This window comes from Fringilla coelebs, assembly GCF_963513975.1.
Source record: "Fringilla coelebs genome assembly, chromosome: 5".
NCBI classification, from domain to species: Eukaryota; Metazoa; Chordata; class Aves; order Passeriformes; family Fringillidae; genus Fringilla; species Fringilla coelebs.
In genome coordinates, this window is record NC_140033.1 from 6,334,034 (window position 1) to 6,353,432 (window position 19,399).

At 38.3% G+C, this 19,399-nt stretch overlaps 1 protein-coding gene across 3 annotated transcripts in view; it reads right to left on the reverse strand.

Annotated features, from left to right (window-relative positions):
* Window positions 1–235: 235 nt before the first annotated feature.
* Window positions 236–19,399, reverse strand: part of UPF2 (UPF2 regulator of nonsense mediated mRNA decay) — a gene marked incomplete at its 3' end in the record, with an annotated part of 53,683 nt that continues 34,519 nt past the window's right edge. For 2 of the 3 annotated variants that reach the window (XM_084206057.1, XM_084206058.1), the window contains exons 16-22: window positions 19,205–19,344; window positions 18,077–18,181; window positions 17,074–17,172; window positions 16,222–16,389; window positions 11,662–11,803; window positions 7,949–8,069; window positions 236–1,455 (exon numbers count right to left, since the gene is read on the reverse strand). In XM_084206057.1, the coding sequence (XP_084062183.1) occupies window positions 1,446–1,455; window positions 7,949–8,069; window positions 11,662–11,803; window positions 16,222–16,389; window positions 17,074–17,172; window positions 18,077–18,181; window positions 19,205–19,344 (785 nt within the window). Of the gene's footprint in view, window positions 1,456–7,944; window positions 8,070–11,661; window positions 11,804–16,221; window positions 16,390–17,073; window positions 17,173–18,076; window positions 18,182–19,204; window positions 19,345–19,399 lie in introns of those variants that run through there. The other variant, XM_084206059.1, reaches the window with a different exon arrangement.

Genomic DNA, 19,399 nt, shown 5'->3' on the forward strand with positions numbered 1-19,399 from the left:
TGACCAGGGGATACAGTCATACTGGCACAGGAGACGTTCCTGGAGGAGCTCAGAGTTACAAATATGATTAATGAACATACCCATGAAATTCATGTGAAAAGAGAACTATATGAAAAAATCACATAAGACTTGAAGATCTGGAATTCCTGTCCAAACTACAGCCCACAATACACCACAAACCCTCCAAAACATCATTTCCAAAGAACAAAGTGAATGTCAAGAGGCAGACACTGACTCTAAATTACAACACTTTATTGCAGCATTGGCAAAGGTCAGATTTCTGAAGCTGGTGAAGATCGGGCGGCATTTCTGTATGAAATGTTACAATTTTACAAGTCTCTCTTCCTACATGCAGAAACCAAAACCAGTGGTAAAAAGGATTTTAAAAGAGCTAGAAAAAAGAATTAGTAGTAACATACAGATGGGCTCTTGAACTCAATGAACTACCTCTACCTGAAAGCAAACAAAACCCTATGCTAATAAATAACAGATTGTCAGAAACAGACCAAGAAACCTCATTTCTACTTAGAAAAAAATAAAAATTCTACTTGTTTCCAGACTTAAATCTTTTTTTTTTTTTAAACTTTTTGTTTGTTTCAATAGACACAGAGGCTTATCAACCCATGAAGATCAACAAAATATTTGGATCCACTCCTTGACATCCTCCTGTTATGCTGACTGGCACATTTTGGTTTTCAATGATACATACAATGGGCTTAACTATATCCCTGTCCTTAGGCTGGTGTCAGGCTGTTCCAAGCAGTACGAGTCAACACCACGTGTTCATCAACTTCACTTTCTATTTTAAACCTTAACAGACATTTTACCTCCTTGGCTCTTTCAGTTTTTCACCCCTCCCCACCCCCTTTCTGGCACATCTGGCAGCAAAAGGCTCTTCCTTAACCAAGAACATTCTGGCTGAGGAGTGTTTGAGAAGTTATCCTACTCGGCAGGGTTTTCTTCTGGATTTTGCTGTTTGCTCTATGTGTTTCTACTGTAGATTTGCAGCCCCAAAGAACATCCTTCCAACACCAAGTGCTCGAGTCGGAGACAACGTAACTTGTGGCGAGTTCAGAGCTTTATTTCCCTGCAGGCTGAGCTGCCAAAGGCCTTTCCCGTTCCAGTGCCATCGGCTGAACTCCAGGCTGCTCCCGGCTCTCGCCGAGCTGCTCGCAGGTCAAGTTCCCCATCTCGCTCGTTTGCTTCTGCTCCTATGAGAAGATTAACCCTCAACACGGTTCCCATAACAAAAAGCTTTTTTTGGGGGGGTGGGGGGGGAGAGGGGAGGCTGCTCTTCGTGCCCCACGGCCCCAGCCTGTCCCAGGTTTCGGTTCTGAACGCTCTAGGCTGACATGCTGAGATGTGTCCACTGCTCTCGTTTAATCGCTGGAGGACTCCACAACACCAGAGATACAGGACCTAATGAAATGACACTGGCGGCTGGATCAACGTCTCCTGCAGGAAGAGCAGAGACAGCAATCAGAGCAGCCTGATCAGAGGGGCCCAGAACTCTGCAGGTGAGCGGCCCCAAGAGCAGCTGCCACTCATTCTGATACTCTCTGACCCTCAAAGTTACACATTTCTCTGCACAACCATTTCAAAAGGCACACCAGACAAAAGCAGGGGGATAATCTGCATGTGATAGATGAGTGATGCGATGATTGACCCTCACAATTAACAGACAAATATCATGGATATAGGTTAAGAACAGTTTTACAGGTTTATAGTTCTGTTGTTCCCCCTCACATGGGTATCAAGGGCCAGCTGGGAGGGCTGGCTGTCACTGTGGAACACCTGACCTCCAGTCAGGGTTTGAGGCAGAGATCTCCACCACTGGGCAGCGAAGAAGGGGTTGATGGACAGAACTTTGGGAGGGGTTAAAGGGTTAAAAAGAGAAAACCTCCATTGTGAGGGGGCTGAGCACATGGCAGGGAAAATATTTTGCTCCCTTTTTTCTCTATTCAGTCTTCTGTTGTATTTTAGACAAGGTTTAATAAACCTTCCTAAACTATGAAAAGTGAGTAGCTGTTTCTCACATCAACCTTATCATTGCAGATGAGATGTTCAACTACTGAAGCACAGCCATGAATTTGCTGAAAAAAAAGTTTTTGTAAATAGTTTTCATCTTTCTGTGCAGTTTCTTAATGCTTACAAGTTGTGCAGAAATGTTACAAAGGGTTTTCTAGAGGCAAATAATTGGTTAGAACTTTTTTTAGAGTTGATAGGTGCATTTAAATCTTCCACCATCCCTTGTTCAAGAACACATCCCTACCCACAAAAAAGTCACATTTAATTCTCTTAAGAACATAGAAATGCACTGAAGAATGTCAGCAGTTTGTAGGCAGGGGATTCAACAAGACCAGGGCAATGCAGCAGAAAGGCCACCCCAGTGTCACTAACTTCAGCACAATGCAGTTCCTGCATCCGGGCTCCTTTTCAGCTGATTTTAGGCTGCACATTAAAATTAATAATAGACATCAAAATAAAATTTCAACATTTACAATTCCAAGAAAACTTCAGGGCCACACACCCAGATTTTCTACCATGTAGCCACAACAGTTCAGATTTCTTTATATCAGTGTTTGATGTAAAGATGTTTACAACATCTTCCAGTGTTTGTTCAACAGTCATATGATCTAAACCTGGTTTTTACTGCAGATCTTGCAAGAAAAATGTTACAGATATCTTATCTGGACATAGCAACTTCTGAAGCTTTCACACTAATTCTGTATTTGTATGCATTGCTTTGTTCTAATATCCAGTATTTGTTTATATAAAAATGCTGTGTATTTTTGCCAGGAAGTCCTGAGCTGATGCATCATTAGAACTCACTGCAGCACTCCTCCTATTATTTGGTTTTAACCACTTGTTAGTGTTACATAATTTAATATTCCAATTCTTTGGAACTCAACATCAGAACACTGGCTATGTGCTTTCAATAGAAAAGAACTTTAATTTTTATTTATTTAGTAGACTGACATCTCACTTGCAGAAGGGCACAACTGAGGGCAGACATCACTGAATTGCAGGATCACGCTTTTAACTCTCCATCTCCTCTTAAGGAATAATTCTACTGATGGGGAGGGAAGGAAAAAGGCTGGGACTGGCTGCATGTCTCCAACTTGGTCAAAATGACTGTCACTCAAAGCAGCAGCTGCCAGTACACATCTGCTGCTGGCAGATCCCTGTTTCAGGGGATCACAGCAATGTGCTGCTGCCAAAAATAGCAACAGTAGTTTTTCCCAAACCAGGTATTTCACATTTGTGTCCAACCTAGTAAACTTGATCCAAACCTGTGTTTGGCAAGGTCAAACTCAGTACACAGATGTAATTAATACCATCTTGAGCTCTATGCGTAAAAGGCATCAATTCTTTGTAGTCTCCTCCCACATTCCCCTTCCTGCCACTGACACATTGTTAATTTGTATGAAATTCACACAGTCAGCTTCTCGAGCATTAGCACTGCCTGCCTGTGACAAGGAAACACACAAAACCTCTGACACAAACCACGGCTGGAGCAGAAAGCTGGAAGCCATGAAAACACACAGAACCATCACACCACAGGCTATGGAATAATCACAAAGCCTTGGCATGGGTGAAGCTGGGAGAGCTCAGTCAGCAGGACAACTTTACAGCTTAAACTGAGAAGTGCCCAGGAGAATATCAATAACCAACTCCTTTCTGCACGTTGCAGACATCACAAGATCACAAAAATCTCTCTATTTCTTGACATGTGAGACCTCTGAATTTGGATTTCACACTTATCCCTAATGCACTCATGTCCTCCAATCCATAACACTCTGCATTTCTGCAGTGCTGCATTTCTTCACAAATCTCCTCACAAACTTCCAGCTCCAAACACCTCCTCTCCCCGTTCACTCTCTGCTTTCCTTTCTCTACTAATCTCAGCTTCCATGCTCTTGGTTCTCTCTCTCCCCTAATCACCCAAAACCACAAGTAAAAAACAGAAAACACCAAGGTGCCCATTAAAAACCAATCCAATTTGACTTATCACATTCCATATTGTGGAACATCAAAATTCAAATAAACCACACAAGCTGGACTCCCCTAAGTAAGAGAATCTTAACTTCTATGAGTTATTTTATATTCTCATCTATCCATCAAAAATAAAATGCTCTGACAAAGTGAAATCAAAGTCAGTGTGTACAGTGGGTTGGGAAGGTTTTGGGGATTGGTAGCTGCTTTCCAGAGGGCCACAGAGCTGCAGGGATTTTTGGTAGGTAGTTGTTATTATTTATATTGAAAGAACCTTTTCAAACACAGGAGTCTGTCTAACTGAGCATGGCTTATAAATACAATTTTGCCTTCCATTCCCTCTGAACTGAACTGTGATCAGGTGTCTCTCCAACTTTGCTGTCTGGGTTAGACTCTCACCCTGCCTGCAGAGCTCAACAAGCACCATCCTGCCAAGGCAAGCACCTGAGGCTTTTCTGTTCTTTTTTGCTCAGCTCCAGTGCAGTCCACCAGAAGCAGCTGCAGGATTTGGAGCCCCTCTCCCATATTCCTCCCTTTGCTTCCTTCCCATGAAACAGCTGAAAAGGGGTTTGGAATTTCTTAGCTGTGTTTGAAAAGCTCCTCTCAGTAAGAAATGAATTCAAAGCTTCATAAAGAAGTACTGTCAATGCATCAACTTAAGACAGGTGATGTATGAATTGTGTTGGTCCAGCAGCTGAAACAGGAAATCATGTTAAATTCACATTTCTCCTTATTATCTGAACTCTGATTTTTCAGCATTAATGCAATATTCTTTATGATGAGAATATTTAGCTAATAAAATCCCAGCATCCTGTTATTACTGTTATGCTTAATTTTTCTTTATTAAATGGGTTAAAGAGAAATAAGAGTCAGATGTAAACAGGAGACCTGAGATCACCATTTAACTTGAATATGATTTGGTTTGCCAGTATGTACCAGCATCCCTAGGGGCACTTTGGACACAGGCAGGCCCTATACTATACTTTCAAAACAGCAACAAATTTTGAAGCTACTTCTTTTAATAAGGAGAGGTTTAACAAGATAAAATCCTTGGTAAGGCCCTGCTTCTCAACAGAAGAGTTACAGGGAGAAATCTGACTTTCTTGGTAATCAATGTTTTTAAAAATATTTTATATAATGTGCTTAATTTCATTTCACTTTTAAAACCAAGCCATTTAATGGATCTCAATCCTCTTAAACAAAAGAAAACCGCTTTATATTTCAAGAAGCTGGTCCTAATGGTACAAGTCTATTTTTATGATAATCTCATCACCAAAAAAAATGACTTTAGTAAATTTTGTGTTTCCTGAAGGTAGCAGTTTAATAGCCTGAGAGCCAAAGGCCTCTCTTACCACAAAATGCTACAGAACCAGAGGCAAGAGAGAAAATTGTTTTCTTCCCAGTTCTGCTGAAGCAAATCAAGGAACTCTACTTTTAATGGAGTCACAGTAAATTATCTTTAAGGCCAGTCAGCCTTAAATGTACAAGTCCCAGAAAGAATCTCCTCCTTACAGGACCAGCAGGTCTCAAAACCTGAGGCAATACAAGCAGGCAATTCCAAACAAACAGAAAAACACCAATTTTTGATCCAGCATTTTGCACATGCTAAATAATAATAAATCTGACAAAGCTTGTAAATCTCACTGCATTTCCTTTAGTACAGAACAAGGATATTAACAGAGAAGAAATAAAGTAAAAAACTGCAGAAGATTTATCATTTTTCAAAAAAGTATAGAGGGCTAATTGCTTAGTGAGATCCAGTTGTTCAAGGCCAAAAACATATGGAAGAACCCAATGCTCCCTTCATTAATTTCTGACATGAACTGCTACAATAGGTAGATTTGGATTTAACTTCCTAAAACAGTGCTTAGGGCATGTTTAACAACACAAAAGCAAAGGTAAAAACAACAAATCAATTTTTCTACTCTTGGCACTCCCTGAAATGCAAGAAAGGCCTCCTTCCTACCTCAGCTATCAGAACCTGTACATTACATGGAATCAAGCAGATTTATTTGCTTAGATTACCCCTAACCTCAGGAGTTTTACTACAATAAGTTGTATACCTTAAAGAAAGCAGCAAACTATTATTGCCAGTAAGTTTGAGTTATTTTGCAAGAAAACAACATTTCAGTTGTGTTCATGTACAAAGAAGCAGCAACAACACAACACAGTGTCCTCACGGAAGTGACAACGTCTGTGTTACACCATTGGTTCCACCAGGCAGGAATGTGAAACCTTCTCTAGACAGAGATTAAAATTTACAGCTCAGTTCCTATCTGCTCAGTGAGACCCTGCAGTATCCTCAGAAATCACAGGGTAACTTTTTAACAAATCATGAGGGGGTCTTGGCAGAGACTGCAGTGCAACATTCAAAGTCAGAAGACAATTTTCAATACATCCTACAAATCAGAGGCTCTGAGAATGTAGGCAACAGACAACCTGTGCCAGTGGGAAGCCACTGGTGGATCCACAGTCTCAAAGAAAGAAATGGAGTTAGGAAAAGTACTGGTTCCTTACTGCAGGCTGAGATGGCTCAACTGATGCATGACTGCCAGGCAGAGCACTGCAGTACACAACAAATAAAATATACCTGCTCAAACAAACCTCCTGGTCTCTGTTCCAAGCAGCTTATGGATTTAAAGGAACAAAGAGTAAACTCCATAATACAAAACTGCATCAGAACTGCAAGTGCATGGCACTTGAATAAGCAAACACTATTCAAACTCTTTGCTGGATAACATCTGACCTACTTGACTCAAGTCCTAAATTATATTTTCCCTACAACATCACAATATAAAAAGTTTTCTAAAGAAAATAATTTAAAAGATATCACCTCTACTGGTCTGGCTGTTGAATTTAAAGAATAACTGCAGCATACAGGTCATGTCTGAAAGAGCAGGATGCTGCACCAGTTAATGAAACACCAGCAAATATTGTGGCAATTCAGTATCTGAGAACTTTGTATTCCTACAACAGCATTAGGTCACAGTGATATGAAATTGCTAAATGGAAAGGACTACTCATTTTATTGAGTTACATCTAGTTCATTTTTAAAAAACATTTCTTTTAAACTGCAATCTTTTAAAAATTTTTTTTTCTTTACAAGCAGTGTCTGTATGAGGTCTCAATGGAGTGAGTGATCATCAGGACATTCAAATGATCATAAATATGTTCCATGACAAAGTTGCAAATGCTACTGGAACACAGGAATAGTACATTACATTAACTTATTTGCAGTTTACAAAGACAGACCCATTAGGACGTAAACTGTCCCTTCCCAGCTGCTGCTCCTATCAATCCACCTTCAAAATGAATTTGCAAAGAAAAGAGAAACTTGAAATCAAGTCTGCATTTCACCGAAACTCTATCTATTCAAATGTGTGCTGCAGGGCTAATTTAAGGTTTATTTGCCAGCTTACTCTGAGTGAAAAAAGACACACACTAAAGCCTCAGAACAACTATTAAGCAATCAGGAATGACTCTTTTCATGTTAATGCTGGTTTTGGCAAGCTCTTGCACACCATAAATTGAAAATTCTGCTCAGTCTTCCCCACCTTTACTATACTTACTTTCCATTCAGGGCATCAAATACACAGGAATAGCTGTCAAATTCACCCCACAGAAAGAGCATGAGAATTTCTGCAGACACTAAAAAAAAACCAATCCTCTCCCCCTCTCATGGAGAAAGACATGCATCTTGTGCCCTACAAATAGAGGCTCAGATTCAAGCAGCCATTTCACAACTGAAAAATAATCTTTTGGCTTCCAAACTGTCACAGAGGTACAGACACTGTGTTAGAAACACAAAACACTGCTTGGCATTTTAAGAGAATGCTTTAGAATGGAAACGACTGCCCAAGCGCTCACTACAGAGATCATTATCTCTTTCAATTATGAAGATAATTACTTGCCTAGAACCAGAATTACCACATTTAAAGGAAGATTGTCCTACCTCCCACCGGTTTTAAAGATTAGATCTGCATTAGGTGCTCCCTTCGGATGCTGGTAACGAGGCCGCCGCTCACGATTCGTATTTGCTGGAGCTGGACGCTGTGCCAGAGACTGCAACATTTCTGCGATTTCAGGCAGAAGAAAAGGAAATAGAAGAAAGTTCAATATATTTTCTATGGATCATTTTTCCATAGGAGTTTACACATGCACATTTCACTGCCATTTACACTTACACTTTGCTGTAGAGTTAACACTCAAGTTATTCCAGATAAATCAATTACAAAAAGTTACAAATTGCATCCACAGCTTTGATAAACCCAAGCTACCCCACAATATGAACTTGCATTTCCAGATGTTCCTGCAGAAGGAACTGCCAGCAATGGTTTTCATCACAGATGCTCAAGAGAAGACCTGCAACCTTTTCTTTCTCAACACATCAGCCACCACTTTCTTCATCAATGATTGGGAACAAAGACTCACAGCAGGCACGAGTGGCCTCCACATTAAACCTCCCTGGAATAGCAACAACTGGACAATGCTGCTGCCAATTCAAGACTCAGCAAGAAACCTGTCCTAAAATTAGGCCTTGCTAGTCAGGTATTTAAGTCTAAGCTTGGCATAATTGGATCATTTTCCAGGGAAGACAGGCACCTGAAGAAGGTGACTCAGCTGACCTACATTGCACCAGCTGTCCCACGGATGGAGTTTTTCACTTTATCATCAGTGGAAATTAAAAAAAAAAAAGTGCAGAAGTGCAGCCCACACTACCCAGTTTAGCCCTGGACAGCCAATTTATGGGCAATATAAACTAGGATAGTATTGTATTTGGACATTTGGTAAAACTTAATTTCTAAAACTTTATTTCATATTTTAATGATTAAAAAAAATGTTTCTTTATCAGGTTAAGTTAATGCTTAATAAGTAGCCAATATAATGACAGATTGATCATAGGAGGTAACCTCTGCCAATCTGTTAATACACCTAATGGAAAGTATTTCTACAGTCCACCTGAGCAGGGATCTACATTACTCAGCAAACAGACAGATGGGATAAATGAAGGGGAAAAGTGGAATAAGCTGTTAAACAGATTATGGTTGAAAGTCTGCTCTGTCTGGTTCTCCAATCTCTGGTAATCTCATTGGAAACACACACCCATCACCTGCTGCACAGGTGCTCTCAGTGGGGCTAAACTAGAGACTCTAATGAGGTTCCCTCACCATTTACAGAATGCAGGTGAAACGTTCAGTGAAGTTATCCACCCAGTCTTGGAGAAACTGGGAAACTGTGACTGATTCAGTATCTGTGTCAACAGTCAGTGACCTCTGTATCCATGTTCTGTACACTGAATTCAGCACCTGGCAAAGGCAGCCACTCAACACTGAGAGCCCATGCTGGCAAACACCGTGAAACATCAGCCTTCCCAAGAGCCCCTGTGCCAGGAGAGAGCTCTGGGGGCAATGAGGAGACTCAGGAGGAAAAGCAGATGAGGGAACCCTGCCAGGCAGGTGTGAGCAGCAAGCAGTGAATGAACAAGCACATGCACATCTGCCTCTTCTGTTTGCCACACAGCAGGTGAAAGGAAATATGGGACTGGGAGGTTCAGAACTGGAGAATGTAACTGAAGGCAAATATGGCAGGGGAGCACAGTGTGTTTTCTAAGCTTAAGGAACATCAAACCACCTTGGTTCTTCAGTGAAGAAAAACAATAATCTGCACAGAAAAGTCCCAGTCTAAACTAGAGAACCACCCAAGTTTCTAATAGTTCTTTAAATTAAAAATCTTTGTAATATAATAAGCCTTGCTGAAACATTAAATCTTTATCTGATACTACTTTGAAGTACACTGGTGAATTTCCATCTATTAGCTACCCTGTGCAGATGAAAAGAACAAGTACATGTGCAAACGTTGGGACAACCCTGAGGCATTCTTCCAGAAACTGAGAATTCTTTCTCCCTTGGTAACTTCAAACAGAAATTTAAACCCAACACTTTCATTCAATGAGTAGGTACCAACTTGTCACAGACAGGATGACTCTTCAAAAGTAACAATCAACTGCACAAAATCTAAATAAAAAACTGTTCCAAAGGTGAATGTAATTTGGTCTGTTTAATTTAGCCTGATTAAAAGGTCCTTCTTAGTTTGGTTTTACTCTGCATATTACCCAGGTTAAGATGCATCAACACCTGTTTTAAAAAGGGATGTCAATTATGGAAAAACCTTTTGCTTTTGTGTTGACTTCCTTCCTGTACTGTTTTATGCACAGCAACTAAATAAAAATCTATGAGAAAATTTTAAAAAGCCTATTTCCCATTATCAATTTGTATCAGCTTTCTGATTTTGTCCAACAGAAATAAATCACTGTGATCCTTTTTTGGATATAAAGCACAACTGCTCACAATAGAGTCTTAGATTAAACAGGATCATTTTAGATATCAACAAAGTCATAGAATGGTATGAAAACCAAATGCCTTGGCCAGTAGAAATATTAGAAGTATCTAATGAGGCAAAACCCACAAAAAGTCTGAGAGAAGCAATAAAATGTCTAATTCTAGAGTCTCTCACTACCATTTTAACAAGTGGGCTTTCTAAGAGCAGTGTCTCAGGAAAGTTTCTGAGCTAATTACCATGTTTTACACTAAGAATATATTGTGTTACCACGTCAGAGCTCTGCAGACACTCACTTTGGCAGATACTCCTTTTTACAATTACAAGTTTAGTTCTGGTACTATAGAAGTTCTGCAAGTAGTACTGGATTCCATAGTGTTTTACAATTAAACCTGCTTTAATTTCCCATTTCTTGATGAACAATGACCTTTCACTAAATGCCTTAAATGAGATTTCCTGCTAATTAACTACTTACACTGTGATTACTACCAGACTACAACATCTTTATAAAAAAGAGCAGAGAAAAAACTTCTGAGATGTTAAATGAAAACAGTAACAGAAGACATCAGCTTTATTGGCCTGGCTTTGTTTACCATCTGAGTAAGCCAAGGGAAGTTGAATCTGAAAAAAAACACAACTCAAAACAAACCACCCAAGAACTAAACACATGAAGTGCACCTGTCTGGGGACTCTATGATCTGCTGTATTAACTGTTTGCTTCAATCTGCCCAGGTTCCAAAGTGCCTGACTTGCACGTCTTCAAACAGAAATTAATCACGTAATCTGTACAAAACCCTCACTTTGTTAATATATGCTTATGCTCCAGATTTGAGGACTCCTAGAACCTTTACAATATGAAGCTGAGGTAACATTTTATATTTCTCTGCTGAAGGTTACCTCAGGACTTGCAAAGCTAAGGAGTCTAAATATTATTAATATCTAAAACACCTATTAATAGCTTAAAAGCAGAGCTTAAATTGCCCAGAATTCATCTTGTATCCAACTCAACTGTCTTGCAGTAAACATCACATTGATTTTGTATTACCTTAATTTTAAAAGAACAATCTCTTCCCCTTTCCCAAAATAATGGAAATGCTGACATTTGAGACCTGCTTGAAAATTCCTTTTCATGGAACAAGTACAGAAACTTCTTCAAGTATAAAGACCAGGGAGGAAACAATAAATGACTAAAACGAAAATACAGGTTTCCTATAAGTACTGCAAATCAATATTTAGAACTTCAGCTGCTAATCATCACAAATAATGCTTTCTGCAGATCCACAAAGGCTCACCTGAAAATCAAAACTAAACCCTTGGTGATTTTCTTACCCTGATAGTCCTCTTGTTCCTGCCGTTCATTGATATCCAAAGTGAGCTTTTTCATCCTCATTCTCTCCTCCTGTTCTGCTTGCTGTTGGTTCCAATGGTTTGCAGCAAGTTGGGAAGACATTGGTACATTTAGGATCTTAAACTGCAAATGAAAATAAGTTTTTAAGTGCCCATCAGAGAAAAAAACCCAACCAATACAAAACAATCCAAAAATACAGAAATGCTATGGTTATTTCTAGGTTATTTCAATGAGGTAGTGAATTGTGTTGGTGGTTTGTTTTGAACCTCTATTTCACTTAAAGCAGCATGAGAAAATGCAAGACCTGCTAAAGACACAGAGAACACACAAAAAAGCTGAGTTGAAAACCTATTACACACAGTATTCATGTGAACAAAACTGACTGCCCTTCCCTAGGAAGGCACAGCCATATGCTTTATTGCTTGTTTCCATACCAGCTGATTTGCTCACAGGGAATTGCCCTGGTCTTGAGGTAAAAGCACCACAGCTGGTTCAGAAAGCTGCATCTCCCTCTTCAGGTCTCTTCCTTCCAAAGAGATGAAGCCCCCTGTGCAGAGTATCTACTACTATCTCTTGTGATAACAGAGAAAAAACATTTCAGATATTCCCTGGCTGGTACTTTTCTTTTTAAGAATAATTCTGGCTCCCCACTGCTTCTTCTTAGTCTAGAGACAACCATGGTATCAGATTGATCTTTTCCTTCTCCTCCATACCCAAATGTGCCCACCACACATTTTGATTGAAACCCCCATTACCTGATTTGCCATAAAGCACACCAGGTAAGCTTGGCACTCCCATAGAAGTACCCTTTCTCTGGAAATCCAGCTGATATTCTGAGGAAGGTGTAGTGAAGGTGATTTCTTTTTCCCCAGACTCAGAAAATCCAATTTGTTACTTTTACATATCTATTTTTTTTTACAACTGTTCCAGAACAGAGAAATAATTCTTAATCTTATCCACAACTGAAACAACAGTTCTAAGAAAATCTTTAATGCTAAAGTTTGCAAACATTTAGAAAAACTTCTCTTCCTCCTTCAATTCCATGTCCATTAGAAACACGTATTTCTGTGCCATAAGAAGGGTAATGCATCTAAGGATAATCACTCTCAATATTCCATGAACTACTTTGAATCCTGCTCCTTGTTACTCATCATGGGAGATCTATTTCCAAAGAAACAGAAGTAAATTCCTAAGTGTTCTTTTCTGTTACACTGTCAAAAGCTGCAAAGAGATAAATTATCAAAACCTCTGCTGAGAAGATTTAGAGTAAAAGCAAAATCCTCACCACCTGTGGCTGGTATTTAATGCAATAATCACTAAACAGTCTCAAGGTATCTCAGAGAGTAAAGCCCCACTTAGCAGCAGTGATGAATGTGAGAAGACTCAGCTGAAGCACTGGAAAATAAACTGTCTTTGAAACAGTAAAGAGACTCTTGCAAATATCTGAGAAAAACTTGGGTACAGTAAATCCCTAAACCCTATCAGCTACAAGATGTATTTAGATAAGATTTTTTGGGGGGTTGGGATGAGGGTAATAGCATATTATACTGAATATAAATATGAGCTTGTTATTAAGGTGTGCAGGGAAGAATAGAAATGAAAGCTGAAATTCCAAGAGCAAAATAAGCTCTGGTTACTTATTGCTGAGCAGGCTGTGCAAGTTCCCAGATATCATCAAATGAACTTTACGTAAACTACACAAATAACTAATCCACTAGCAGCATTTCATGATAAAAATCATTCCTCAGCTTCACCATTAAGCTCCTCATCCATTTTAGTATGTCCTTTATATTTTCTCTGTTCCATGGATTTACCAGCTAAATGGGATTGGTGTTTTCAGACAGGATGCTTAAAGCAGAAAAAGAAAACTGAACTATAGAAGGGTGGAAATGAGAGAAACAGATACAGAAAAACAACAGCCTGGCAATTAACAAAACACCACTGAGTCACTATCTCAAGGCAATCAGCTGCCACCTGAAATCAAGTCACTGATGACAATTACTACAGGATATGATGATTAATGAACAATTGAAACATTTCCAATTTGCAAATAGTGAATAGGTGTATCAAAAAACTCTTCTCAAATCTGTGAGACGTGGGCAGGACAGAGGATTTCACTTTAAGGATGTCAAACTGAAGAAAGATCAAAGATCATTATTCAGAAGACCAGACCACAGATTTTACAAGAATGCCATGAGATAAAGACATGAAGATATAAATGAGATGATAAATTCCACATTCAGGGAGAGATTTGACCATTCCATGGATATAATTCTTTTATGGAGCCTTGCTAAAAGTCTTTCAAAGGGAAGGTAATATTTTGTCTTAGGCAGTAACCAAATTTCTTGACTTTCTTTCTACTGTCTATATCTCATTTTAGTTCATACCTACCTGGCATAAAACTTCCTGGTTCAGAAACACCAAATGGTATTAGATACAGCTCAGCTCTGATCCCTTATGATGCCAACTTTATTTCCCCTTGCTCTCTCATGGCTTATGGATAAATCACAATGCCATCATTTAATTTCAAACAACCATGTTAGATTCTACTGCTACTAGTTTTCTAAGTTTTGAGGATAAAACATGGTGTCTTGACACTATCAGCCTGCAATGACCACTAATTTGGATATATGCAGCTGATAAATACCAATCAGTTGCTCTGGTGTTATTTCAAACAAACTATTGTTAATGCTGCACTAAAATCTGGGTGGACACTGACATCTCAACTGAGTGTTTGGCAACTGGACCTCCACTACCAAATGTTAACTTCCTTGGGAAGGAAGCACAGCACATTCCATTTTTCCAGCTCTTGTTTCAGGAGCACCACTGACAAAGAACACAGAGACTGAAATCATTACTAGCAGAGCAAGCAGGCTGATGTCATTTATCACTCTGGTGACTGTGCAGATGAAGTTACTTACAGCTTCCCAGGCTGCTGCAAACTTCTTTTGACTGTTTTAAAAATCTGAAAGTTTACAGCTATAACTTAACAGTGAATCACTTCAAAACTCACTGCACATTCTGCTCATGCAGATTTAAAATAAAGCACCGTAAGAAGGAATAATTATTTTCTTTTCAACTCCACCTCTTCTTTCCTGCTTATTTTTCTATTAAAACTCTGCACTAAAACACATTTTTTTCCTGAATACAGAACTATGGACAAAGAAGCCTTTCATTAATTCAAGAGCTGAAGTAGTCTATAAAGCAACTGTTTTCTACATTTCTAGAAACACTGAGAGGAGTTTTGGCAGGAAGAGCCTACTCCAAAAACCAAATATTGGGGGAGGAGCAGGGAAAACTCCTGAACAAGTTCTGCTTTCTTTCTAAGTCACATTTCTGCAATACTTTCCCCTTTACATGGAATATGAAGATCCCAAAATTCTTTGTAAGTACAGATACTCCTAGTAAATTATCTTGAAAAAGTTAAACAACATTTTTTTAAAAACTGTGTCCTCTTAAATCCCTTCTCAGACAAATGACCGCAGTCAAAAATCTCCCCCTCAGAGCTTCTGTAGAACTTTGTATGCCACACTGAAGTTCTAGGAAAACAGAAGAACCACTTCCTACATGGATTTTTGAAATGTGTTTCATATGAATGAAGAGAAGGAGCCTACTCCAGGTTTATACACCCCAACAGCACATATTGTCACAATTTAGGTAACAAATGTAAAAACCTAGCAATGACATGGATCTAAACACTTGAAAGGCTCAGATAGATGGTATGAAACAATTCCTTAGGTATGCTTTCCATATAAATTCAGAGTAATTTATTTTCATCAAATTATACAACCAAAATGAAAAGATTTCTTTTAAAGCCCTAAACCATGACAAGAAATACATGTGGAATGTGTTAGGTAAAGATTTGTGTACTGTGCATTTGCTGAGCTAGGAAAATTCAAACATACACTGGAGAAAAGAGCCAAGACTAACATACAGTGTAGCTGCATGAAGCAAGGAGTTAGTTTGTTTTATCAACCTGATTTTAATTTAAGTTTCTCCAAGAGATTCACTCCATGCATTCTGGAATAGTCTCCTAACAGCGTCTTCAGGGATAACGATTTTTTTTCTTTTTGCAAGTTGAATAAATTCAGCCAAATTGCAGTTACTAAGGAAATGGAATTTAGCAATGACCATATATCTTGATTTAAAGCTGAAAGTGTTTTCAGGAAAAGCTGTAGAATCTTAAAGATTCTGAAATATTCCTTTTTCTTCCTAGTCCTTTCAATGTTCAGTGGCAGTCCACCAACCACATCTCTTCATCTTCCACAATTATGTCTAAAATACATGTAAGATATACCACTGACCTACTGGTAGAATCACCAAATGTAAATAGTCATGGTATAGTCTGACCACAGAATTTTTCTACATCATTTCCATTAATGACCAATAATTCCAAGAAATTATATCTGGTATTTTCTATGTGTCAAAATGAAGTTGTCTATATCTGATTTTGAGAAATAAAGGAATAAATAAAAAAAATCCTGTGTTACTTTTTTTGAAGTGAAAGATCTTTATTTATTTAAACAGTATCTATACCTTACCTGCTGTTTGTTGCCTTTTCTTGTTAACATGACAAATGGCATTGTGTCCCCAGATTCTGACTCTCCTTCCCCACCTCCAAGTGGGGGGCCCTTCTTCAGCTGACTTTTGAGATGCAGAGGAATAGCAACATCCAACTGATGCACTTTAACAGATTCACCACTTCTTTGCTATGAAAAAAAAAGTGAATTCTATAAATGATCAGATGCTGACACAGTCAGTCAGGCTGGCAACATTCATATTTTCACAACTGAGAAAGGGTTTTAACCTTGCAGGAAAATGAAGAAATATATAACTACATTTATTAGGCTTACTATATTCTCCTTTTGTTTTCCTTGCTTGTGAAGAAAAAAGTTACAGGGCAATCTCTTAGGGAAAAATCAGAAGACCTTATGAGACAGACTGTAGAATGTACATTCTTAGTTCAAGATTTTTTTTTTGTACATCTTATTAATACATTTATTATACAGAGTTTGCTATACTCAATACTGAAATATTTACCAGATGTGACTAAGAAAACAAAGTACTAAAAGCTTATGCAAATTTAAATGTATCTGCATTTTAAGCCTATTAAAATCTAAAATAGTCAGAAGTTTTGCACAGTATCTGATGCATTCATTACTCATTCTGTAAAATATATGTCAGTATGTCATGTATTCACTGGGTAAACAATACAAGTAACAGCTATTTTACTAAAAGCCAAACAAGTCAACTGCAGAGAAGAGGCCAAAACAAAGAAAAAAAAATCTTCATTCCTTTAGTATGGTAACATAAGCATTAATCACTTATTTACTTTAAGAAAGAAATCAACTACACTTAGCTGTACATCAAATCCAGAAAATAACTATTTATACCTGAAGATTTTCCAGCATCATTTTATCCAAGGCCTGAATGAAGTCCTCATCCTCTGCACAAGGGACATGCTTCAGTCCTCCTCCTTTAATCATTACTTCCTATTGCAATGGGAAAAAATCATCCATTACATTAATTTCAGAAATAAGAACATTCAGCCTAGAAAAAAGTGGAAAATATCCTTATTGCCTCTATATCATACACAACCAAAATGTTTATAGAACCAAATTGTTCAAAAAAAGAAGTTTTCAGCCTTGATGATTTTCTTGAAAGGCATATTCTGATTTATGGTCACTCATAACATTCTGCCAGACTCGTGTGTGTGTGTGTGTGTGTATGTGCAGGTGCAGAGACACATTCAAGATCTGGCAGCAATAAAAAAAAAAGTCTCTATCCTCAACACACCTATTCTAATTCAATTTTCCATTAAGTCCATAAAGTTAGATGATGTTTTCAGGGCAAAGGCCTGAAATTACTTGGGAAGCACAACATGACAACAAAAATGTAACAATTTAGCACTATAACACATTGTTCATTATTTCCTTACTATGTAACTGTAATTCAGGCTCAACCATGTGGGTTCTTCAGCTGCAAACATTATAATCTGTCAATCCCAAATTTGTATTGTAGGAATTTCACATTTCTTGGCTTGTATCCTTTTCTGTTTTGAGATCTAGTGGAGTGTAACTGGTTACCTTCTTATATCCTACCAGTTTGCTACTATTGCTGGCATTGCAAAACCATTATTTACACAATATTTTCCAGTCTAGCTACCTGTGAAAGCTAACAGTCTTAAGAAATCAACCTGTAGCAAATTTGACAGCATAAAATTTTTCAAAAGTAATAACCAAAGTATGCATACATGAAAATAAGCTATAAAATGTATTTGAAAGAATAGCAGCAAGTGTCTTTGCTGTATTTTTCCAGATATGTTATGAGCAGCACTGGCAAAAAACACTGAATAACGAAAAAATTCAATTCACTTATCTCCAGCTCAATACATACTGTATTCTCCTCATCAGTTTCATTTTCCTTATTGGAGTCTGTAAGATAATCAGTGTTCTCTTCCTCCTCTTCTTCACCCTCTTCTTCCTCATTGTCAGAGCCCTCCTGAAATATTCAATTTTAAATGCTGACTATTTTATACAAGGAGGACAGCTGGTTCCTCAAACATTTTCCTAAACTCTTCATGCTGCTTAGTTAAGTCTTTGTAAATTTGTTTTTTATTTAATCTTTCAATATGAACTCAGCTTCATTACTAATTTCACAAATGTACAGCAGAAAACTGGGACTGGTGGCTGATACATGCTGCCACTCAGAGGGAACTCCACAAGCTGGAGGAATGGACTGCAAGAACTCATGAAGTTCAAAGAAGGGAAATGCAAATATCTCCAGAGGTGCCTTCCCCATGCTGCAACTGTTTCTGATTCTATTGATACTAATTTATGGGGGAAGGCACAAACCCAGCCAAACTTCAGGTCTTTAATGCTGAGAGACATCTGTTGAAAGCAAGCTTATTAATAAATCAACCAGCCCAAGCATATGGAGAAAAACTGTTCTGTATTTCCTTGATGAACTCATTTTCTTGTAACAATACCATTATCACGTCAGCTTTGCTGTGTCATAATGACAAATCAGGATTTCTACGTACTTGTGGGTTTTTTTATTGGCTCCACCACTTTTGATTGAAAATATTATTAGCACAGTAAACAAGGAAGGTTTTATGCTCCATAAATCTTTTATTTATTCATATTGCATAGACATACCCTGAACACCTGTTATTTTTTCCTAATGACTGCTTTGACATTTAGTCAATACATTTACTTCTAAAACAGATAAAGTCATCTGAAAGTGAGTGTCTTTCATGCCAAAAGCTGAAGGTATCTTCTTGCTGAGAAGCAGCACATACCCTGAGCAAAGCTGTCAGGTTCAAGTTTCTGCCAAAATAAGGAATAAGCCTCAGACCCTCAGTTTTCCACATACATGGAACTGGGATGGGAATATCCTCACAGTACTGACTGGGCTGTGCACACCCAGATTTCACCTGCTAACTCTGACTTACAAGGGCTTCAGAAAGTAACAAGCAATCAAAATCACTTCTTTTACATGAGGCAAGGTAATGATTCAGCTCACCTCTTCTTCAGGCTCATTTACTTCACTTTCATTTCCAGACTGTTCCTCTGTCTCTGCTCCACCTTCCTCCTCTTCTTCATCCTCTTCCAGATTCTCTCCTTCTGTAATGGAATCCTTGGAATCTTTGTCATTTACAATTCCTAAAATTTGGAGAAAGAGAAAGATTTAGAACATTAGAACACATATAACCACTCA